General features: G+C 45.3%; 1 protein-coding gene across 3 annotated transcripts in view; it reads right to left on the bottom strand.

The window, feature by feature from the left end:
* Positions 1-25,065, bottom strand: part of Pigk (phosphatidylinositol glycan anchor biosynthesis, class K) — an 85,467-nt gene that overhangs the window by 5,064 nt on the left and 55,338 nt on the right. For 2 of the 3 annotated variants that reach the window (XM_039102118.2, NM_001011953.1), the window contains one exon: positions 20,747-20,831. In XM_039102118.2, coding sequence (XP_038958046.1) covers positions 20,747-20,831 — 85 coding nt within the window. Of the gene's footprint in view, positions 1-12,245; positions 12,574-20,746; positions 20,832-25,065 lie in introns of those variants that run through there. The other variant, XM_008761549.3, reaches the window with a different exon arrangement.

Below are 25,065 nucleotides of genomic sequence, written 5' to 3'. Positions count from 1 at the left end.
ACTCGGGTGCATGCACACGTTACTCTCCTAGGAAAATAAAACAACTATTGTCGAAACTCACCACTAAGGGAAGCTCAGTGGGGGCCAGCAGGACCCAGAGAATTGTCCTACACATCAAATTACAGCTTTGTTGCTGAAAGGGTTCAGGAGGTGTTTACAGCCCACAGTTAAGTTCCTCATAAGATTAGAGAAGTAACACGTGGTCAATAGCAAACTATTTCTATAGCTGGAGAAGCTACTTTCCAGTGAGAGGCCTTCCCTGGCCTTTAATTTACCATTAAATCTGAAGCTGCAAGACCAGAGACAGTTGCCAAAGCTGAGTCACGAGGAAGCAGCATCTTTGGAGGTCGAGGTCGGCATCATTTCTCCAGACTCAAAACTAACCCAGCCCTGCTCCTTCAGCCCCTGGACAAGGGCACCAGAGAGGACCAGAGCTGCAGTTCCCAGGAGGGAGTTTTGGAAGTGACTCAGAAGATGAAGCATGTGTGCACACACATGTGTGCGCTCACTTCTACAAGAATCACAAAATACAGTATAAATCTACAAAAGCAGCAAACCTCAGCTTTCAAACACCAACACTTGCAGTGAACTTTTTTTTTTAAATTTATAATGCATTTAGTATATCTGCTTGATAAAAAGTGGAAAATCCATTAAGTGTCCTTTGGACTGAGCTAAAATTGCTAGGCTTTTCTGCACCCTCACCGAAACCTGTACAAAGGCACAAAACTCAACACATATCCTACCCAAATCTAGTTAACTTCTTCAAGAAACCCAGACTGGCTGTGAGTCTCAAATGTCAGGCCTATGAAGGGTTAGAGGGTCCAGTTTGCAAACTGCTACACCCTATGCTAATGCCTGCTGGGCCCCGAGAAAGCTAACAGGTCTGAGAAGGATGTGGAAGTTTGCTCTTTCTGCCTGCTATTTACAGTGGTGAGATGGATCTATGCGGCAGCCCAAGTTGTCTATTGTACCCCAAACTCCCCAGTGGCATGCCTTGCCATATTTCCACTTACATAATCCCCCAGAACCCATGGACACTGCAGAGGGCACTGAAAACAGTTCACTGCACCCTGAAATATTCAGACATGAATACTTTATCTAGACAGAGGGACAGACATCACCCAGGAGAAGTACAGAAGCAGCCTCATCAGTAGTGCACGCTAAGAATCGTGGTTTCCTTATGCATTTCATCTTCTTTAAGGAGCCCAAACCAGGTGTAAGTAGAAAGGCAACATGTGACCCTGGGTAGTCTCACTGCTGCCTGCAGATCCTGGGAACAGTGGAAACAGCGCAGATATAAGAAGACATTCACACGCAAGGGCAGAGAAACACCCACACTCTGCTGAGGCCCAGACTGTCCACAGCGAGGTGGAAGTGGAGACAGAAGATCCAACAGGAAGCTCGTGGTCTAGCTAAGCTGTGTTATCCATGCAGCAGCAGAAACACCAGAACAAGGTAGAAAGTCAGAGTAGACCTGGAAAGTTGTCCTCTGAGCTCAATGTATGTGCAGAAGGTCCTGCCCCCCACCCCCAATAATAATAAATAAAACAAGATAAAGGAAAGCTTTAAAAGAAACTATGAGATGTCTCCTGAGGATACAGGGAAAGAACATGTAAGTGAAATTTAATAAGGAACCACGATGCAATTTAAGGGATTAATATACAGTATAAATTTTATATAAAAATAAAAATATACTAGAAAATGTAAGAATTAGCGACAACAATGGTTATCACCTGTGGGTCACAACCCAGGAGTCTAATGACCCTTTCACAGGAATTGCCTAAGGCCATCGGAAAAACACAGATATTTACAATGAATAACATTAGCAAATTAGGTAGAAACAAAACTCGCTTTATCGTTAGGAGGTCACAACATGAGGAATTATATTAAACAGTCACAGCATTAGGAAGGTTAAGAATCACTGCTCTTAAAAGAAAAAACAAAAACAGCAAAAAAACAAAACAAAACGAAACAAAGACAACAAACAGCCTGAGATTAAAAGAAAGCCAGCGGCCCAGCCCCAGCAGACAGCAGTTTCCTCACACCCAAGCAGGCTAGGGAGGGATGCTGCACACCTCTGGGTCCTGCACTCCCAGCAAGTGTCACCCTCACAGCAAGCGGCCTCACAGCAGGTCCCATAAGCAGGTGGTGTCCTAGGGAGGCAGGTCAGGTGCCCAGCATGCATAAGGAAGGCCTTAGACTTGAGTATCATGCTGGGGGCAGGGGAGATGTTTCTACATCTCTGCTCCTGGAATTGGCTGATTTAGAAACTGCTTTTGGGTAAAGGAATGTGACCCAAGTGTAACCTCGGGAGCCTTTGTGTCTGTTCTGTCTCAGACGCCTGCTCCCATCATGAGAAACCTCAAAGTTTCTGGAAGAAAAGTGGAGAACAAATCTTTCCAGCCACTGTACAGCCAGACCACTTCACTCACCACAGAGAGCAAAGGAAACACCCAGCTACACTCAGCCCAAACTGCCAAGCTGAAACACTATCCACTCAACAAATGATCAACAGAGGTTTTAAGTCGCTACTTTGTGGAATGATTTATTATACATCACTGCCATGAAATACAAACACTGAGGTGAAAGGAAAGTACTGACTTAAAGTCATATAGAGACTCACACAGATCACTTGTGGCTCAGATTTCAACAAGGAACTGAAGGCCTGAGGGAAGTGACTGGCCCTGCGCCACCATGAACCCTGCTGGGTCAGTGAGCCCTGTCCCACTGCCCTGTGTTTCCTTCCCACTCTCCAGTCCCAGTATCTGCTCTGCTGTCTGCTGGGAACCCTTCCCAAGACTTCTCCACGGCCATCAAAAGACAAGGGACCTGTTAGCGACAGTCAGGTGCTGCCCCCTGCTGGACGAAGAAACCCCTCCCACCTCTGATTTGGACCCGGACTGAAATGACGGTGTGGTCAATCAGATGGTTAGGACGACTGCTCCCACCCGCACTTCCATTTTGACAGAACATTTTGACAGTTTTTCCTTCCCGTGGATTTCACTTTTATTGATGAAAATACCTACTGCTAAAGTTTTATTAATATCACTCTGTTCTCACTGGCCTAAGCCAGATTCAACTCCTGGGGGAAGTAAACTTTCATTTGAAACTTTGATACATATAACAAAGTATATACTTACCTTGAGAAGAGCTTATGCTTGAAATAAACACTCTTTTTAAAATCAGTAGCCATCAATCATGTCAGTAGAAGAATAGATGTTTTTCTTTATAATAGCAATTTAAAAACATAAGACAAGTAGGGATGCCTGTAGCATGAGATGTCAGGTAAACAATTATATTAGTTTACAGAGAGGGATAAGCTCTGAAGAAAAAAAAAAGGATAATGCTAGCCAATATTGAGGCACTGGTGCAAAACCAGAAAGATGGGCATAAGAGACAAGCAACCCAACCACTGTGTGGGTAAGATAGGCGTCAGGACGGGGAGCAGGTGGCTATGACCTACATACACTGTATCCACGCATGACGTTACAAATGTTAATGGCTTACAACAATAAGGGGTTATTATAGGTCCCTCCCCTCATCTGGGAGACAGGTCCTAGACCATATATCTGAGGCCACAGGTAGGTCCTCCCCCTATCTGAGAGCACAGGTAGGTCCTCCCCCATCTGAGAGCTCAGGTAGGTCCTCCCCTATCTGAGAGACAGGTAGTATGGAACTGACTTGTGATACAAGCATTCTGAACACAGACTTGAATTTATAAATGGCACAGTAAAGATTACTAATATTAATATAATTGTTATGATGACCTCCTACAGGAGATATATGAATATAAAAGAAAGACTGACAGATGCTAGACCTCTCTGAAGTCAATGGGAAGAAGTACTGTGTCCATTCTCAACACTTGGTGAGTCAAAGTCAGCTGTGCTTTAACTCAGCCCTGGAAACACCAAAGTACACTTTCTATTACTGAAAGTCAGCTATACATACAGAGGGCGAAAGGGGTAAACTGGGATGCGCACAGGGAAATGATTTGTAAGTCCAAATGCAGTGAATGAAAACAAGAATGCAAAGGAGTAGAATGGGAATGAATTTCTGAAATACCTGCACGTTACCAAGTATATAAATAAGCTTAAAAGGGAAATCAATAGGAAAATGGAACAGAAGAAAATATTAGGCTCAGGAGGGTTCCCCCACAGTCACAAGGTGCAGGCAAGGCTTATCAATAAAGGAGATGGGGATCAAAGCTCTCACAAATCTATAAAGGGCTAATTCACCTTCCCTGTCATAAAAACAGTATGCAAATGTTTTGCTCCTTAAAACTAAACTAGTAAATGTTAATTAGCAAGGTCAGCTTCAGTTTTAGGTCTTTAAAATGTTTTTTTCCCCTCTAGGAACCATAGTAAAGGAACTCAGAAGTGTTGACAAAGGTTCCCACAATTTCCAGTCTCACCTCCTCCTCAGTGGACCTCAGAAACAACATAGGCAGTCATAGGCAGGCATGTAGTACACGGCCACCAACATGCCTGTAAAGAGTTTTAATGATTTAAGAGATTCATATCCCACAATAAGGAAATTAAAACAATATGAAAATTTTGAATATGAAATGTGGCTTAGAATTCTACAGCAAAATACTTAAAGGGGAGAAATATACTACTTCTGCTTCTCTGGAGGAAGTAGGCTTACAGGTGGGCACTGCTCATCTCTGACTGAGCCGCACTTTTGAAGAAGTCTAAGCACAGTGCATAGGAGTGTAAGGAGGGGCCTCGGGAGAGTGCACAGAAGAAACCGCGCACAGGCTCGGGAGGGCTCAGCACTAACACACATTCCTGCAGATGTGAGGCCTTGAGTGTGGAGCGCATAGTCCCACGTGATGCTGGGTGTGCCTCCTATACTCCAGGCTCTGAAGGCACAGACTGGCATCCTCAGAGCAGGCCAGTTAGCTAGTCTTGCCATAAATGTTCTGGATTTCACAGAGATACCTGCCTTATATATAAGGTAGACGAGCGATGGTGGATGCTTCCTGACATCAGCCTTGAATCTCCACATGCATGAAAACACATGTGCATGTACATGCACACACATACACAAACATACACACGTGAAAAGTAAAGCGAACAGGGCTACCTAGGCGCAGCTTCACACTCTCCTCCCATTGGAGGAACAGCCTACGCGAGATGCTACTCAAGTAACTCCAGTACTGCTGCAGCAGCGTGATTCGAGCGGGTACACTTTCCATGTGTCCGTGCTGCTCCTGCCGTCAGAGCAACATTCCAGACATGCTCCACGGACCTCTTCCCTACAGCCATGTGACAGACCAGTAGAGTTACGGCGTTTTGTGGTACAGCTGTACTTGAAGCAAGCTCATATTAAAGGATTTTTATAATTTCATTCATCTCCATTAGAGCATTTCTTGAACCGACTGATGGTGTACAGTCAAGGCACTCTACAGGCTGCTGTTAAATACACTCTTCTTTCACCTCACAGAAACATTTGCACTACGAAGGTGAAGGCTTACATGAAACCAGTGTGCGAGGAACCAACACTCAGAAGCTCAAGGGCTACCAATTATCAAAATGTCTAATACTTCAAGTGAAGGGCTGGGTAGCTAAGCAACGCTACACTGAGAGCTGTTCACTCCCCCTTTCACGTTGTGAGAAATTACCACATAACTTCAAAACACTTAGGGTACAGAACTAAGTATTAAACTTATGTAAAGACGAAACAGGGTTTTCGAAATTATACATATTTATTGCTAAGCAAAGAGAAAATTACCAAAATTTCACCAAGATTCTTTTCTAAGAATAATGAGAGTTAATTATACTATACTCTAGAGAAACAAAATTATAAAACAATCTACCAAGGTTACAGTTATAATACTTCAGAAAATAATTGATTTCCACTATATAGTTCATTAGTATTTTCAACATATCTATATCCTTTACAAATAAAACCTAACTTATACTCTTAGTATGTATGAGTGTTCTGCCTGCATGTATCTCTGCAGACCATGTACATGCAGTGCCCACAGGGCTGGCAAGGTCACTGGATTCCCTTGGGACTGAACCTGCAGACTTCTGCAAGTTACCATGTGGGTAGTAGGAATTCAACAAGGGTCCTCTGGAAAAGCAGCCTGTGCTCTTAATCTCTGAGACATTTCCCCAGCCCCCATGACTTCACAGCTTCAAAATGTATTAATAATATAAGGGAAACCATGGTAGGTAGACTCTTAAGATGACCCCACGATTCCCACTCCAAGCACAACTGCTTGTAGGGCAGGATGGGGCCTGTGAGAGGACCCTGTGAGCAGCTGTATTACAGTACAAAGGAGAAGGACTCTGAGAAGACACCGATGGTCTCTAACAAAAGGAAGGTTACTGGAATGCAGTGAAGCCAGTAAGCAGGTCTAGATATCAGGGAGACATCAGAGATGGAGACATGTTGGAATCACCCAAACTGATTCCTGGGTGTTAAGAATCAGAGCCACGGGGGCTGGAGAGATGGCTCAGCGGTTAAGAGCACCCGACTGCTCTTCCAGAGGTCATGAGTTCAATTCCCAGCAACCACATGGTGGCTCACAACCATCTGTAAAGAGATCTGATGCCCTCTTCTGGTGTATCTGAAGACAGCTACAGTGTACTTATATATAATAAATAAATAAATCTTTAAAAAAAAAAAAAAAAAAGAATCAGAGCCACATTTCAGAACAGGCAGAGAGCAGGGAGCAGCAGAAAGAGCAGGCAGCCTCTAGACTCCAGGCAAGGCCTGAATTCTGCATCATGGAGTACTATCCAGTGAGCATGAGAGATGGCCCAGGGCCTCGGGGCACATCACTAGTTGCCATCCTGACTGAAGCTTCTGAGACCTGAGCAGAAGACTCGGTTGATCAGACTCTGGGAAAATGTGAAGTAATGAGGACTTTAAATCACTGTTTGTTATAAAGCAATACAAAACTAATGCACACACTTGGAGAAAAATGTATTGATAAGAAGTAAAATTATCAAATATTTGTTCTCTGAGACAATAATTCATAGTGATTACCCTTCGTTTTAAAAATATACATAAAAATAAAATAAAGTACTCCACTAAGACTCTGTCTTTTCCGTACCCTGTGTATCCTACAAGACCTTGCTCAACCACCATATCCAAGTGTTTCAGTGTTCTGTGTGAAGAGTCACCATGACCGTGCCAACTCTTAGAAAGGAAAGCGTCTGACTGGAGTGGCTGGCAGTTTCAGAGGGTGAGCCCATCACGCTCCTGGTGGGCAGCCATGCTGGCACACAGGCAGACTGGGCAGCCATGCTGGCACACAGGCAGACTGGGCAGCCATGCTGGCACACAGGCAGACTGGGCAGCCATGCTGGCACACAGGCAGACTGGGCAGCTAGGGTTCTACATCCAGAGCCACAGGCAGTAGGAGGAGAGAGTGACACTGAGTCTGGCTAAGATTGTGAAATCCCAAAGCCCAAACCCAGTGACACAGTTCCTTCAACAAGGTCACACCTACTCCAAGGCCACACCTCCTAATTCCTTCCCCAAAGTGCCATCCTGATGACCCAGCATTCAAATATATGAGTCTGTGAAGTGGGTCCTTCTTATTCACACCGCCCCCCAAGTGCAACAAAGCTGTCCAGGAAGAGAGGGTTTACCGAATGAATAGGAACCTTAAAACACACACTTTAAACTGAGTGTAAAAGAAAACATCTGAGGAGAGAAACAGATACGCAAATGCAACCCAGGCAAGATCCTCTAAGGACCTGTGGAACAGGGAGGTAGCATGCCTAGCTCGAGCCGCACTCCCTGGGAACCCGCGGGTCACTCCAGACAGGGAATCAGATCAGTGTCTTGCTTAGCCGTAATCAGAGAAGCTTCCTCCTGCAGCAGGCGGGAACAAACACAGAGACGAAAGCCAGACAGCATGCAGAGTGAGAGACATTAGAACATTCAGGCCTAAATGGGACATCTCCAGCAGATCCCTCCACTCAGGGATCAGGGAACCCATAGAACAGGAGGTAGAAAGAGTGAGCACAAGAGGAAATGTACGACACTCCCAAAACAGGACTCTTGAAATCCACATGACTGACATGAGCGTACACACTGAGGCGGCATGCACAGGCAGAGGCAGCATGAACAGGCCTGCATGGGCCTGCATGGGCCTGCATGAGGTGGGACTCCAGAGCTTAAATCAGATATGTGTCCCCATCCCTATCCCAGAAAGTAATCTCCAGCTGACAGCCACTGAAATGAAAATGGCGTCTTCTCCAAGGGTCTTCTCTGGAGAAACAACCCCCTCTGTAGGGCGGGCAGGCTGCACGCCTGGCAGCAGATGGCTAACAGAAGATGAACTCAACTCATCTTAGGAGGGCCCTCGTCTTACAATGTCAGCCAGGGCTCTCCCTGCTTGTTGTTGTCTTTAATCTTTTTTATCTTGTTTTATTTATGTATCTCTTCTTCCCTCTTTTTAGCACGCAAGTCCTTTGCATGCATATAGATAGATAGATAGATAGATAGATAGATAGATAGATAGATAGACAGATAGAAGATAGATAGGTGGGAAGATAGATAGATAGATAGATAGATAGATAGATAGATAGATAGAAAGAAGATAGATGGATGGATAGATAGATAGATAGATAGACAGACAGACAGACAGACAGATGGACAGACAAGTTTGGTGCTAGATAGAGTCTCTGAGTGTGCAAATGAGTGGATCTTTGTTTCCTATGCCTTCTCAGGTTCATTTCCTTCCTCTTTGTTGGTTTTATCCAGTTCAGATGTGTTAGGCTTTGTTTATCTTGTTATATTTAATTTTATATTATTATTATCCCACAGAAACCTGTTTGCTAATGAGAAAAGAAAAGGGGTGGACTGGGATGGGGAGAGGTGGGGAGAAACTGGAAGGATTGGGGGAGTATAATCAGGATCTGTTGTAAGAAAAAAAAATCTGTGTTCAATAAAAGAAAAATAACCCACTATCCCAGATGCTAAAGCTAATCTTTTGTCTATGAAAAAAAAGTGCCTGATAAGCTTTAAGTTTTAGAGAAAAACAAAAACCAAAAAGACTTGCTCCTTCAGCAGCGTGGACAGAGTTCATATACGAGTTTGCATTTTGGTTGGTTGCTGCCTGTAGCTTATTTTCACAGGAACTGACAATTTCTTGGTGAAAAGACTACATATAGATTGCATTCACAAAGTACACGTACTTCAAAGCACATTGTAGATCATAAATACACACAAATTTGCTGTTTGAAAAAGACCTATGAAATGAGAAGACAGTGGACATAATTAGCAAAATTAGAAGATGGTGTACTTGGGAGGGGTGACTTAGAGTAAGAGAGGAACACGTAGCCTTCCCAACACAGCACAGTCTGGGGTGAGCGAGGAGGGAGCCTTCAGGCTGAGTAAGCACACTGCTGAGAGCCTAGCCCAGAGACAGGACACCATCACACTTGTACACCTCATTCCCAGGTATAGAGGAAAAGATCTAAAGTAATGGCTGACATTCTTCCAAATTTCATACCTGTGCACACAATACCAAGCAAACAGAGAAAACCACTCAAAGGGATATGAGGATCAAACGATGTAAACCAGGGACAGACACTGAGAAGCAGCAGGGTGGGCACACTGCAGCCATGAGGTACCCTGGTCTGTGACCAAGTCCCACTGGATCCCAGCCAAGAAAGACATCATTAGAGTGCAGACAAGTAAAGTAAAGCTAGCACCTTGGAACTCTAGGTTAAAAAAGAGAGAAGAGAGCCCCAGGGCCAAGCTGTGGGAAGTCAGCATCACAGACCCACTGCAGGGACAGTGGGAAAGGAGCTCTTCAGGCAGAGAAGGGACATCTGGGTAAGGTGGGCTCACACAAGTGGAAGGAGGGAGGTGAGATGGGTGACCACATAACATCTCCCTTGTTTTAAATATCTGAGTATACAGTCGACTATTTAAAGGCAAAAGGAGTCAAATGTTGTGGAGCTCAGAATGGCACAAAGGAGGAGGAATAGTCTCCCTACGGCATGCGTGAACACAGCATCATTTAAGGAGAGTGTGTGGCAGGGGGACATGGAAAAGTGGTGACATGCTTGCCTTGCCAGTGCATGAACCTGCAGCCAAGCTCCAGAGTCCAGGTCACACCTGTACCTGCAACCTCAGCACCAGGAGGGAGGCAGAGACAGGAGGAGCCACAGGGCTCATGGGTCAGCCAGCCAAGCCTAACTGCCAGAGGTTTAGGTAAATGCAAAAGCCTGTCTCAGTAGAGGCAGACGACAGCTTACCTGAAGATGACATCTGAGGAGGTCAACCCCCTACAGACACACACGTGCGCGCGCGCGCGCGCACACACACACACACACACACACACACACACACACACGAAAATAAATAAACAGACTATGATGAAGTCTAGGCCAGGAGTAAGTCTCAGGACAATGAAGTGATTGACTGACAAAGCACAAGTGGAATTCTGCAGATTATGCAATCTAAAACATTGTGCAGAAGCAAGAAGGAGAACCAAGAGCAAACAGGGCAAATGGAGAACACACAACATAAGGCGGGCTCTAAACACTCAGACTAAAAGGCAGAGACTACCTCAGTGAATAAAAGCATGAACCGCAATAGTGATCACGTAAGATAAGACACGGGCTCTGAGACACAGAGGAGCTGACAAGTGAGTGCACGTGACTGCACGTTCTCTTCAAGCATCCTATGAGACGAATGTGACCACGCCCAGTATAGCAATCGGATACATACATAGCTCTGATCTGATGAGCGTGGTCTGCGCACCTACCACAAACCAGGCATTGCTCAGATGCCAAGGGCAACCCCAGGGAGAGACAGACAGTACAGTGGGACAAACCAGTAGTGAACAGTGATGTACAAACACACCTGCAGGCAGAAGTTAAGTCTTAGAGTCCCGGAAAGAAGGTGATGCTGCTTCCTTTCCAAAGGCTTTTGGCTCTGCTGAGCAGCAAGAAGGGGTTAAAAGAATATGGTACTTAAATTCCCCAAGAAGTCTGCTCCCTCCTACTTTACTCTGTTCTCTAGCATAATAATTTCTGCCAGTCATAATGGGCCGGGGCTAAGGCTGGTGGAGGCTCTTCCAGTATCTGGCCGGTTCCTTGGTGATTCTTAGAACCTCTCACTGTAACTCACACTATAGCCTAGCAGTAAAATTCTCTGTTAAAAGAGGGAAAGAGAGTCAGCATAGTCCAGACCAGTATTGTTGAGTATCAGGAATGTGCTAGGTGCTCTCTCTCTCTCTCTATTGTCTTGAACCAGTTCTCAATTCCTATTAATGTCATTTTACAGATAAAAAGACTAGACACAAATCACCGGACGTGACGAAATGATCTAGAGCACACTTTCACTTGCACCTTGTCCTGGCCCATCCCAAGGCCATACGAGCACAACAGTAACGCTTCCTTTAGAAGAGACCGCCCGGGAGCTGAGGGTGGGGAGCCCTTCACATAGCTGCACGTGGGACAGGGTCTGGTTTGGACTCAGGTGCTGCAGCTAACGTGAGGGACAGGAAGTACAGCAGGCAGTTTCTGATGACGGACAAGAAAGACTCTCAACAAAGCCAGGAGGGAAGAGAAAGGAAGAGTGGGCTGTTTGAGGGGAGGAGGGCACTTTGCCAAATGGATATGTCTTACTCCATCAAGCAAACCAGTGTGGGAGGCGGCCTAAGAGCCAAGGAGAGAAGGGGTCTTAACAGACTAGGCCAACTCCCAGGGAAGATGCTGGAGGAGATGTGAAAATCAGCGTGGACTATGGTCCACCTTAGGACTTCAAAGCAGGAAGAAATTTTCTCACATTGGTAAAAACAAAGTCAATTACCTAAAGTACCCCCAACTCATCCCCCTCCCCCCAACCCCTGCCAAAAGAACTTTATGTGTATCAAAAGAAACCCCAGCACACACCACAAGTGAACGAAGTTCGCTGAAGCCTAAGTGGTCGAGGAGTTATTCTAGACGTCGCTGTGCCAGCCAGCGTCTGCTACTCTCTTGTTTAAACACAGTTAAATTCCAACTTCTTGGTTTTAGGCAAAATTGTTATAAGTTCCTCACTGCGGGCTTCCCGGGAGAATCCTCACAATCCTTTCAAGTTTTAATGTCTGAATCCTGGCGTATTCTCTTCTGAGATACACCAGCCGAAGAACACATCACAAAACCCCCTTCTGTGCTTAAATGAAGCCATTCATGGAAGAAACAATTTAATTTCAGTCAAATTAATTTTTTGGAACTCTATTTGCTTGCATCAAAATACGATCACAGACTGAATGCCTTTTCAAATAAAGTTCAACAAAGCATTTTTAATAAAAGTAGTAACTGTTAGTCACAGCAGTCATTATGAAAGTGCTTAGCGTTTCTTTACAATAAAAACAAACATTGTAATTATTTTCCCTACACTCACAATGATTCTTCCATGGGCCCAGATCTCTGTGACTATGCTCTTACACAGCCCTTCTTCGGCCAGCAGGAGCTGAGTACACAGGGCAGGATGCACGGTAGATCGCAACTGTCTCTTGAAGCTGCACGCTCTGCCAGTTCTAGGACCTCAACGGCTGACACACTGTCCCACTGCAGACTTTACAAGCTTCATGACAGTGCGTGGTGCTCACTGCCAGACAAAGAAAGGCACTCAGTACCCACCCTATTCACTTATAATCACCACGCATCTCTAGCAATCGCATAGATGTGTATATTTCATACGATTGAGACATCTATGGGTGCACCTTAAACCACGCCCGCCAGGTACATGCTGTTAAACAACAACATGGGCTTCATTTATGTTAATAAACTTGGAGCACTGCAAAGTTTAAAAAGGTATACACACAAAATGAGAAAATCAAAAACTGATATATAAAGCATCTTGAATGTAAAGCAAAATGACCCTCAAATAAGTAAATGGACAGACAGACAGAGCAACAGACCGACAGACCGACCGACATACAGACAGACAGGGCTTCTCTAAAATTTACCAGAAATTATCATCAGAGGTAGCTGGTAAAAGAGTGGTGTGGTGACCCACACTGTGGCTGGCATGAGGAAATGCAAGTCAACCCTGACTGTCACAGATCTGCAACTAAAGACACGGACCCTCCTCCCATAAGACAGAACTCTGTCATGTGACAAGGCCAGTGTTACCACAAACGAGAACTTCAGTTCTTATTAGGAAGCATGCTCATTCCAGCTCAGGCCAGTGAGGAGACGGAGAAAGGCCCCAGCTACACTCCTTCATGTGCGGTAAGCCAGCAGCACTGCTGAGCAGAGTGAAGTAGGGACCTGTATCTAAGTGTATCTAAGGACTCGGCCCTGCACACAAGCCCCCCGACTGACTCAGTGACTCTATCTAAGTGTATCTAAGGACTCGGCCCTGCACACAAGCCCCCCGACTGACTCAGTGACTCTATCTAAGTGTATCTAAGGACTCGGTCCTGCACACAAGCCCCCCGACTGACTCAGTGACTCTAAGTGTATCTAAGGACTCGGTCCTGCACACAAGCCCCCCGACTGACTCAGTGACTCTATCTAAGTGTATCTAAGGACTCGGTCCTGCACACAAGCCCCCCGACTGACTCAGTGACTCTATCTAAGTGTATCTAAGGACTCGGTCCTGCACACAAGCCCCCCGACTGACTCAGTGACTCTATCTAAGTGTATCTAAGGACTCGGTCCTGCACACAAGCCCCCCGACTGACTCAGTGACACTATCTAAGTGTATCTAAGGACTCGGTCCTGCACACAAGCCCCCCGACTGACTCAGTGACTCTATCTAAGTGTATCTAAGGACTCGGTCCTGCACACAAGCCCCCCGACTGACTCAGTGACTCTATCTAAGTGTATCTAAGGACTCGGTCCTGCACACAAGCCCCCCGACTGACTCAGTGACTCTATCTAAGTGTATCTAAGGACTCGGTCCTGCACACAAGCCCCCCGACTGACTCAGTGACTCTATCTAAGTGTATCTAAGGACTCGGCCCTGCACACAAGCCTCCCGACTGACTCAGTGCTCCCTTTCCCAGACTTCAGGAGCACATTTAGGTGAACCTGGGGGCTGTCGAGTTCCTTGAGATGGCAAGTGACAATGAAGGCGGCTGCTCAGAGCAGCAACGCTCTGCTCTACGGTCCTTTGGGTAACTCTGGTAACCTGACATACCAGAGTGCAGATTAAACCTTTCCCCTGGATACACAGGAGGGGAACCTGGTTCCCAGAGAGCATGGTCCCTGTGTTTGCTGGAGGTAGAAATCTGTCTTTGCACCAGTGCTGTTCACTTTATCACAGAAGCACATATCACTCACACGCACATCACTCACATGCTGAACCCCCCACCACAGCACACACGTGCCTCAGATACTAACAGCACTGGATTTCTCTAAGTGATGCATTTTTGTAAAATAAAACCCAGAAAAAAGAAAAAATCCTTCTATTTGGGATATTTATGATTACAGTGACTGTTAAAGAATCAAAAGTCAATTTCCAACCACCATCATGACTGTGCATGGTTTCTACTAATAAATGGAAATGGATACTAGAACATTTTAATACGCCTTTACTGTATCTATAGGCGTTTAAAATTATATTCTCTGAAAAGAAGTGGCAAAAAGCTGCTGTGAAAGCCCTTTGTCTTGTGACTAAAATGACGGAGCCATAGTAGAAAGGGGTGAAGTAATGTGGCCCAGTAGCTAATATTCAAAGCACAGCGTCCCAGGGCTGATACTCAGCAGAGGTGTTTGTCTTCTCAAGGTGACAGCCTCTCCATGTCTTGTGGAAGAAATATGCATTGCTCTGGGTTTCCCTACTTTAATGTTTAGCTGCATAATCACTAATTTTCAAATATCCAAGGTCCGCTCAGGCAAGTTAACACCCAGGATCTTTGCCACTCATCCTTCTGACCACCTGGATATCCCACTTAGCATGGGGAGGGCACAGCAACGGGGACAGGCACTCTGCACCGAGCCATGGCGTCACACCTTAGACACTGTCTCTATGGTCAGCTTTATGGAAAAACAAGCCTTCAATCAGCTAGCACAGGAGTTACACCTGCTTATAAGTCACAGTCACCAAATTTTCTGAGGGAAGGAGTTCTGTGAAAGCAATTTTAAGTGTTGATAAGGAGAGAACATTGATTAGTAGTCAAGAATATTGACTCTGGAGCCACTTGACCCAGACCCAAATTCTCACTTTGACATTTATAAGACTTCAAGTGGATTAAAGGTGCCTGAGCTCCTGTTCATTTACATGTAAATGAAACTTCCTCAGTAGTACTATTTATCTTATGATGGCGATGAGGAGGAGGAGGAAGAGGAGGAAGAAGAGGAAGAGGAGGAAGGGAGGAGGAGGAGGAGGAGAAGCAGAAGGAAGAGCAGGAGGAGAAACAGGATAGAGCAGGACCTCTATCTAGTTCATCCAGTCACCCAGGTCACCAGATAACAGAACCATTTCAGGCACATGTGTTCTGTTCACAAGCCCATCATCCTTCTTGCTTTTGTGCCATCTTTTATATTTAGGAAACACTGGGCCAAATACCTTAGTATGAGTAATTAACATGGGTCCTTAATACAACAGTAAAGGGCCTGCCTCACTGCGTGAAACCAAAGGACAATTCTCCTAACAGGAGGTCCACACATCCATTCAGCATGGACTTGTCATTTCTAGACTGCTTTAACCCAAATGAAGCTTAAGACAAGGTTGCATTTGAGATAAATAGAAATTTCTAATTACAAAGATAATTCTCTCTTTGAAAGACTTCTGTGTCTGATTAATTTTCAAATCACCAATTATCATTATTTTATAATTAATAAGCTCTACATGGGGCTAATCAACTTTTTATGCTGACAAATTAAAGTGAAATGAACCTATTAATTGCCCAAAATGTTACCTAACTCATTTGTAAGCGATTCCATTTACAAGAAAAATTGCATTAACTTTCAATAAAAATAACATATTATATAAATTTGACATCTTATCTCAAAATCCATACTACCCTGTAAATAGTGGTTTGATTTTCAAACCAGCATCTGTGAGGTAACTATGAAGTTTACTTATACATGAAAACTACTCATTTCTCTCCCTCCAATGTCCCAATGATAGATGGTACTTCTAAACAAAACATGTGACAATCTGAACAGGGACTATGGACACAAGAATGCGGAGTCACCAACCACTTTCTCTGAATCACTTTCCTGCTGTTTTTCCATAATGTCGGAGTGCTGTGGGCTAACAAATTCTTCACGAACTTGTGCTTCACAGAGCAATGCCCTCACCAGCAACTCCAGTATCTATTTCCCAAATTACCACTAAACAGCACACAAAGGCCTCAGTTTGCTAGCCTCTTACAATACCACCACTGCTGGCTATGAAAGAAACCTGAATTCCACACGAAAGTAGGCAGCAAGGCTCTGTGTGGCCTTGAGAGGCCCCTGTACTCCTCAGTCAGTGGGGAAGAAGTCTGAAGCCAATAGCAGTGGACATCAAGTGTGTTCTGTGTTATTTCGCGTTAGATACAGTCTAACTAATCTTCAACAGAAGCACTCACAACACTGCCAACATTTAGGAAGAAGGTGTGCCATGTTTAAAGGCTCAAGTGGAAGGAAATGGAAGGAGAGGGAATAAAGAGAAGTGAGAAAACAGAGGGCAGAGGGAGGCCACAGAGTCAACAACAGCAAGGCTCTTTGCTCCCGGGCTGCTGCTTTTCCTGTAGCTGTGAGGAAATCCTCACAAGCCACCTCAGGAAGGAAGGGCTTGTCTATTCCTCCTCAGAGTGCGGGGTAGCAAGCACTGAGTAGAAGTCAGCCACAGTTGGGACTACAGCTCACCTCCACTTCTCTACTACAGAGCCTGGGACACCCCAAAGACTGCCAGTCAAGATGACCCACAAGCACAGCAGCCGCTCATCTCCCACATGAGTCTCGACCCCACCATGACACTCCAGTTACCTGCTCTGCTCCCTGTCTCACTGGCTGCACAGCCATGGACAGGAAAGACGAGTGTTTCCCTATGTGCTGAGCCCGCTGCATCAGGGCAGCCCAGGCCGCACTGCGGTCTAGCGCATCTCAGCAGTGATGCAGAATTGCACGTGCTATGAAGCCATGCCAGCCACACCTAATCGCCTGCACTGTGACCTGTCATCCTAGAGAGACCAGAAAAAGGATGGAGAAGAGCCTTGAGTGACTATCTACAAGCGCTGGATCAAATTTTCTGCCATTTGGCAGAAACAGGGAAAAAGAAAAGAACATTTAGTTGATAAAAAAAAAATAAAATTCAGTTATTTTTTTTTTAAATATTTTTTAAGAAAGGAAAAAGGAGAAAAGCACAGACATATTTGTTCTGCTGAGTTCTGGATCTGAAAGTCCTACCTCCCCTGTCAGTTATATGTGCTGTAGTACTTGTCCCCAATGTGCCGTGGACACAGTTGAGTGTGGCAATGTGTTCTCAGAGTGCTGTGGACACGGTGTATGTTATAATGTGTTCTTTCAGTGAGCCTTGGACACGGTGACTCTGATTCATGTCACTACACTGGGTCTCATAGGCCTGTACATTCATTCCTTAGTAGAGTCTTAACGAGCAGAAGCACTGTGCACTACACATCACTCTACGGCTGCCTTGCTGGCATTTAAAAGAGCAGCAGAGGGTGATAAGCCTTGTTTCCTGGATCTCCACTGGAAAGGGTGCTCTCCAGACGTCTTTATCAAATTTACTGGTACACCACAGCACTCACCCTTCTGAAGTCAGTGCTTTCCAGAGCTGAGCAACCGTCACTGTTACTCAAGAGAGAAACTCTGGGTCCCTGGCAGGGAACAGCACATCCTGCCTCCTCGCAGACCTAGCAACTTAATCTCAGATGTGACGATGATGGGCATCTTGTGTCTGACCTCACACACAGTACAACGTTTACACCTGATAGGGTGGATCCATGTGGCAGGTCCTTGGTCCTTTCAACTGCTCAGTATTATTCTGCTGCCGGGATGTGCTGGTTCCGCTTACCTGCTCACCAGCTGTTTAGTGTCTGGGCTGTTTCCACCTACCACCTACTCACAGACTGCCGCCGTGAACAACTGTCTATATGCATCCTGTCTTTAAATCTCTGTCATATGCCTAGGCTGAAATCACTGGGTCATGTGATAACTCTGTTTAACCTTCTCACAAACTGTGACTTTATTGTGTGTATGTGTGTGCGCTGGGGGGAGGGGGGTTGTGTGTGTGTTCATGGGTATATTCACAGAGGCCGGAAAAGGACACTGGGTGTCCTGCTCTATCACTCTCTGCCTGTCTCCCTGGTCCTGCAGCAATGCTGGTGGCCAGCAAGGCCCTGTGATCTCTGCTCCTCCCTCTCCCACAGTGCTGGGTGGGATTTGATCTCTGATCCTCATACTTGTGCAGCAAGCATTCTTATGCATAGCACCAACTCCCAGCCCTCCCCAACAGGATTTCAGTTTGTCAGTCTGATAGGCACTAACTAATGTCACTGAGGGGACAGCATGAGCTCGTAACAGTTGGGGCTCTTTTATTCACTGCTCCCATGTACTGAGATGGCCACCCAAGTGTTCTTATGTGTTGCTGCTGACTGCCCCCTTCTTCCTTTGCTGGGGCTGGGGGCAGGGCATTGCTGGGCCATCTCCTGTGCTGAGTCTCATCCCCACAACTTGCCGACATCTTCTTAGTAGCATCTGTCTTCTAAGCTGGTGTCTCCTTATATCATGGAAAACAGTCTATCTTATGGCTGCAGGACTGCTGGATACATGGGGTTTGTTACATCCCAAAGAGTTTCCTGAGAGTCACAGAGTGCTAGATCAGACACGGATGAGCAATGGATGGCTGGGAAGGGAGCAAAGAGAGCCCGAGACAATGTGGCTCTAGACCTGGATGTAACACTCCAACCCACCCACAGTTACTTCAGTTCTAGTCAGCCTAACAGCCTTTGCAGAACATTCCATGTAGGTGCAGGTTCTTCAGGGCATGGGACCTCTAGTTCATAAGGTCATGCAGGTCACCAGGTAACTGATCCATTTCAGCCACATGTGATCTGCTCATAAGGGTCGTCACTGTCATCCTGTATTTCTGCCACTTCTGTATCTAGAAGGACTCCAGAGGATCTGACACCCTCTTCTGGTCTCTGAGAGCTGTGCTCATGGGTCACAAACTCACACACAGACAGACAGGAATACAGATACAGATACAGATAGATACACAACAGCTGACACGGGTACGGATATGGATACAGATACAGAAGTAGATCCAATAGATACAGATAGGGACACGGCCCACACAGGTTTAGGTATGGATAGGTAGACAGATAGGATATGGATCACTAAAAATAATACAGGCTTAAAGGCATCTTTCCTGAATATACCTTAATTTTGTTTAATAAATTTTTTGCTAAAAATAAATTTCTATCATGTAGAATTTCTTAAAGAGTGAGATTTTTATGATAGATCATTCAGAATCTTATAATTTAGTGTTAAAGTACCACCATCTCTTATACTAGAAAAATCCTACAACCTAAAATTTTCACCAGGGTCAAGTGTTTTTTGTACCTTGAATTCAAACAGTGTTTGGCTACGAAGCAGTGGTTACAGAGAACGGGCAGTTTCCTGGTTCCCGTGCCTTATGAAAACATTTCTGACACTTCCTGTGGTCAGCCGTCTAAGGTTAGCTCCTGCTGCGTGCTCAGGTCTCATTCCGGGTGACCAGCTCTGGCAGCCCCTCTTACCTATTCTGAGCAGAGCTTCAGCACATACACTCGCTGTGGAGAGCACGCCAGCCGGCTGCCTGCTCTGCTGCTTAATTCATTTATGCTGAGAGTCGGGCATGAAGACAGAATTTTAAATGTGACATTTGCAGTCTGTTAGGTCATTTTAGCTCTGACGACCCAGGACTTTCTGACAAGCAAACTAGACTTGGTTACCATACACAGATGAGCGTCCAGAGGGACAGACTTTTAACCAGTTTTAAGATTCAAGCAGAATTTTAAAACTGAGTTTTATTTATATAATGATTTTTTTCAAATTAAAATCCTCTTTCTTTTAATAAACTCAAAATGGCATTACTAACAACCCACAGCTGCTAAAACTCTTATGATTGGAAAAAAAAAAAAAAAACAGGAAAAACTCCGAGTATTAATATCCATACCAACTCTGAGGGGTTCTGATGTGTGAGGATGTTCAGTGATTCCAACAATCTCTGAGGAGCTACAACACCTTGCAGGCCCACAGGCTGGTCAACAAGCTATTTGAAGTGACTTGCTTCTGGCCCAGCAGGGCAGAATGTGTCTAGGCTGTCACAATCATAACACAGAATCCAAGCTTAGTGCTTATAACGCTGCCTGTTCTCAGCTGATCCCCACACACAAGGATGACAGAGTCGTCCTAACTGGAAATAAAGAAACTACCCACGTGACAGTTACGATGACGCTTCACAGCAGCTGGTGGGGAAGGTCGATGAGATGGCTTCCTCTCCATAGCTTTCCAAAACATGACGGTAATAGTTCCTTTCAGCTTTCTCACCGTGAGCCACAGACAGCGGCTCAAAATTAAGTTTTCTGACATTTTCTAGTACGTAAGAGGTGATTTACATTAGCCTACACTGTACATAAGAGTTCGGGCATTACGCTGCATGGCCCCCCAACACTGAGCCTCCTGTGGGAATGGTCACTCGAGGGTAGGGTGCAGTAGGAAGAATGTACCCACAACACCGTTAGACAGAGCACACTGGCTCTGAAAAACCTAATGAAAGTAATTACCTTCTGAGATTAAAAACCTGTTTCTGGCAGAGGAATGAAAGAACAACAAACCTGGTGTATTATCTGAGCCACCGGGAGCTGCTCAGCGAACTTGAGAGGTTCCGTGGGCTCCTCCGCCATTCCGTCCTCGGCAGAACTAGAAAGCAAGCAGAACACACACTCAGGCAAGTGCCACAGGTGAACAGTATTTGCCTAAGGGCACAGCTCTGAGATGTGCTTACCATATACCCAAAGGAACTTTTGGAAATAATAGTTGTTGATAATTTTGGAAAAACCACCCAATGAAATGACCAGTACCTAATGGCTCTGCCAGAAAGTATTCAGACTACGTGCAACAGTGTGATGAGATCAGCTGACGTCACTTACTGTCCTGGTTACTGTCCTGGTTTCCGCGATCACTTAGGAGCCCTCTGATTGTGAGGGCTGATTTCTTGACTTTCTCTGTGCACAGCCATTCTGGGAATGTCCAGATCCCTGCAGCCAGAGGCCCTGATGCTCCAGGACGTGCTCCTGTCCGTGATTACTCCTGTCTGTCTGGACCATCCTCCAACCTGCTGTATGCTCACTCTTTGTAAATGTCTGAATTTGTTTAAAACCACCAAGCTAGATTGTTTTCACTTCTTCAGAGATACAAACTGTCATGTGCTTCTCAGCTTATCCACTGTTTGCCGTGTATCTCCCCAAGTGTGAAGTAAGCCCAACTTCAAGGTCTCAATGTAAAAATGATATACGGAATTCACACAATGCACACCACTACAAAATGAAATGCAAGGTGCCAGGAGGTAGATTTCTTTTCCCTTTCATCTTGTTTTTATTAGAATTTTTAGTTAGCATACAAAGTACCAGGCTTCACTGTGACAATTCATACCAGTATCATCAATTTTCTTTGTTTCCTCCCTCACTACCCCCACCCATACCCTCCATGCCGGCCCCTTTCTCCTATTCAGTCCTCAACTCTGCTCTGTTACAGAAATTCCATCACTCTCTCTTGTCACTCTCTGATTCCTGGAAATCAAAAATTGAAAAAAAAAAAAACCTTAAGTAGTCCAATAAAATGTATTTTTTTAAACTATTGGCAATCTTAAAAATAAAACTGGATATTAGTAAGACCTGAATGCAGTAAAATGTTCTTTTACCTATTTCCCTGTGAATTCCACATCAGTGTGTCAAAATTAGATTTTAAAAATTTAAACACTGACTTTTCCTGAAAATCTTATGGAATTAGCTTGGCCTAAGACTTAAAACCTGTAGTGTGAAGATCATGAGGTCTCTCCCAAGGGGAGGCTGAAATACAAGTCAGTCCCATTGCCTGCCCAAGATTTAAGGATACCAGGAGCTCATGATGGCGTGGGCATCTCTCTCACAGAACAGCAAGAGATAGTTAGCTCGATCCACAAGAAGGCCAGGTCCTGGCCTCTGACGGATGGAGAGTGGGTGGGTCACTGCTCCAAGATGGTGGGTGGGAGGAGATGCGGGGAGGTGTGGAAGGGCCCACTCTAAAACTGCTGGAGGGAAACACTCAAGGTCCAGGTGTGAGCGAGGGCTTCCTGAATAAAGAGGCCAATGGCAGAGAAACAGAATCTCATGAAATTCAAAACCAAAACCAAACCAAAAAACCTTCATTCAGCAAAGGAACTGGGTGAAGAGCGAGGAGACAGTTGATAATCTGCCAACTACACATTTAACAGAGGATTACTATCCATGATATATAAAAACTCAAAGCATAGATGTCAGGAAGACAACTCCATCAAAACTCAGCTACACAACTGAACAGAGTGCTCTCCCAAGAGGTCCAAGCAACCAATAACTATTTCGAAGCATTCGGTGTCCTTAGCCAGAGAGGCACCAGTTAAAACCACTGTGGGAATCCACCTAGGCCAGGACAGAAGAACGGTTAACATTAAGACACAGATTGGAATGGTGTTGGTGGGTGGTGTATAAACTTGTGCAGCTACCAGGAAAATCAACGTGGAGATTTCTCAAAACCAAAACTTCAACTGCCATACGACCCACCTATCCCACTCCTGGGCATCCGTCACCCAGACACCTACACGTCCATGTTCACCGCTGCTCTACTCACAGTGGCCATGAAATACAGTTGGCCGGGTCACTACTGACTCAAGCATGAACAAGGAAATGTGGTACACACACAGTGGAATTCGACTCATCCAATAAACTGAAATTATGAGATTTTCCAAGCAATGGAAGAAACTGAAAACTATTCTATCACCTTATATCTCTCTCATATGTACGTTCTAGCTTCTTTTATATATACGCATCTGTATCACAGTGTATTTGGAGAACACAAAAGTAAAAGGAGCCCATGAGAGGAAAAACAGTCTTTAATTCAGGGGACAGCAGAACCCATGTGATGCAGGAGGAAGGGGACACTGAGTCTCACTCAGTGAGAGCAGCGGCAGACGGAAGGCACAGATGGTGGGAGGGATTGATAACCAAAAGCGATGACATATGGAAAGCTAATCAAAAAACAAATTTAAAAATTATTTTGAATGGGATATTGACCCTATGGGGATGAATAAAGCTGTTTACAGAAGCTACAGCTTATTAAACAAAAATCCTAGGACCAGTGGCGGGCATTTCTCAGGAGGTGACCATGGGTGTTTCTCAGGACCCCACAAGCCAGGCCACTGCCCTTAGTTGCCTACCATAAGTGGTTGCTAAGACTGTACTGCTGAAGACCACACAGGATTTGACCACAAGATACAGAGAAAGCAGGCTGTGGCTGGGCTGGAATCCTCCCCTGCTGGCTCTCGCCTGCTGTCTCCCCCAACCCCCACTGGCTAGCCTGATGCTGCCAGTGGTGGCCTGCCGCTCCCTCCGGGTACCAACACTGACTGGCCAGGTAGGGTGAGAGCACTGGACAGCGGTGAGAAGCCCACCTCAGTGCTTAGACTTGATGCCACAGAAAGGAACTCACTTCTAATGCTATACCTAGATCAAAGCCTGTAGCTGGGAAGGCCTTAGGCCCTACTGCAGAAGCTACAGTGGCTGCTAAATAGAAGTCATGTGCCTATCAAGTGGCCTTCTCCAGAGCGTTCATGCCTGCTTGCAGCTCTGGTCAGAGCAGCCTTTTCTCCAGTTGTCACCAGTGACTGCAGACTCATAACTACTCAAAGTAGAGAGAATAAATGACAGTTTGAATGCCTAGCCATGTGGGACATATAGGACGCCACTCAAGGCTTGGGGAGCATTGTGGAAGATGGGGCAGAGAGAGCGAAAGAGTTAGTGGAAGTGAGGTAACAGTGTGGGAAGTTAACTAACTTCTGGCCATGACAGGGTTACAGCAATCTCAAACCCCCAATGGCAGTAACTTTGGCACAGGACTGCAAGGCTGGGTCTGTTAGTGCCTTCTGGGGAGGGGCTTCCCTACAGCAGTGTAGCCGCTCTCCTACAGCAGTGTAGCCGCTCTCCTACAGCAGTGTAGCTATAAGGTGTGCAAACTCTAAACAAACTCCCAGCCATGCTCCAGCCAACAGCCATGAGGAGACTCACAGGGCACCAGAACAGACAAACAACAAAGACAAGACAGGAAAGCAGAGGGAGCCAGCTGGGAAGGGATGAGCAGGATTGGGTGACTATGACAGACACACACCATGCACATGTATACGCTGACATCATGAGATCCACTACTGTGTATAATTATTATACTAATAATGCTGGTTAAAACATAAAGTCCCAGCACTTTGGAGGTAACATCAGGTGGATCGGGGTTCAAGACCAATCTCAGGAACACAGAATTTCTGTCCAGCCTATAGTACATGAGAACCAGTTCAACAGGAAATGTTTCTAAAAGAAAAGGGAACTTATGAAAACATTGAGCAATTTTCCAATTTTTAAATTTTTCTTGAACTATTTGAAAGTTGAGACATCATTATGGTTCACATTTAAATATTCCAGCACTTATACATCAACTAAATATTTCAATATTCCTTCACAATGTCAACAATTTTCCAAAGACAGGGTCTAAAACGCTGACTCTCGGGGAGCACACACTGGGAAACTTCCATTAGCTCAGCTGTCTTACAGTCGGTTCCTGGAGAGCCCGGTTCCTCCCACAGGTTGCACACTGCTTCAGGAACCTGACTCCATGCTCTTTCCAGCTGGACGACTTTCATCCTGATGCGCTTTTACTTTTTATTATTTCTGTTCTTCATTGCTTACTCAGAGGCTCAGAAAGCCTCTTCCTACCTGCCTATACTGAGGTGACGCCCTAGGACTTACTTTGAGGGTTGGCAGTCTAGACAGCTCTCTCAGGTACCCACGACATAGGACCTTTCAATGCACAAATTCTGTTTTAGCTCTGAACGGACTTCCATTGTGGTTTTTAATGTTATTTCTGTTTATTTTCC

Source organism: Rattus norvegicus, chromosome 2, assembly GCF_036323735.1.
Source record: "Rattus norvegicus strain BN/NHsdMcwi chromosome 2, GRCr8, whole genome shotgun sequence".
In the NCBI taxonomy this organism is placed as follows: Eukaryota; Metazoa; Chordata; class Mammalia; order Rodentia; family Muridae; genus Rattus; species Rattus norvegicus.
The sequence above is the reverse complement of the archived record's forward strand: the minus strand, read 5'-3'. Positions and strand labels throughout refer to the sequence as shown.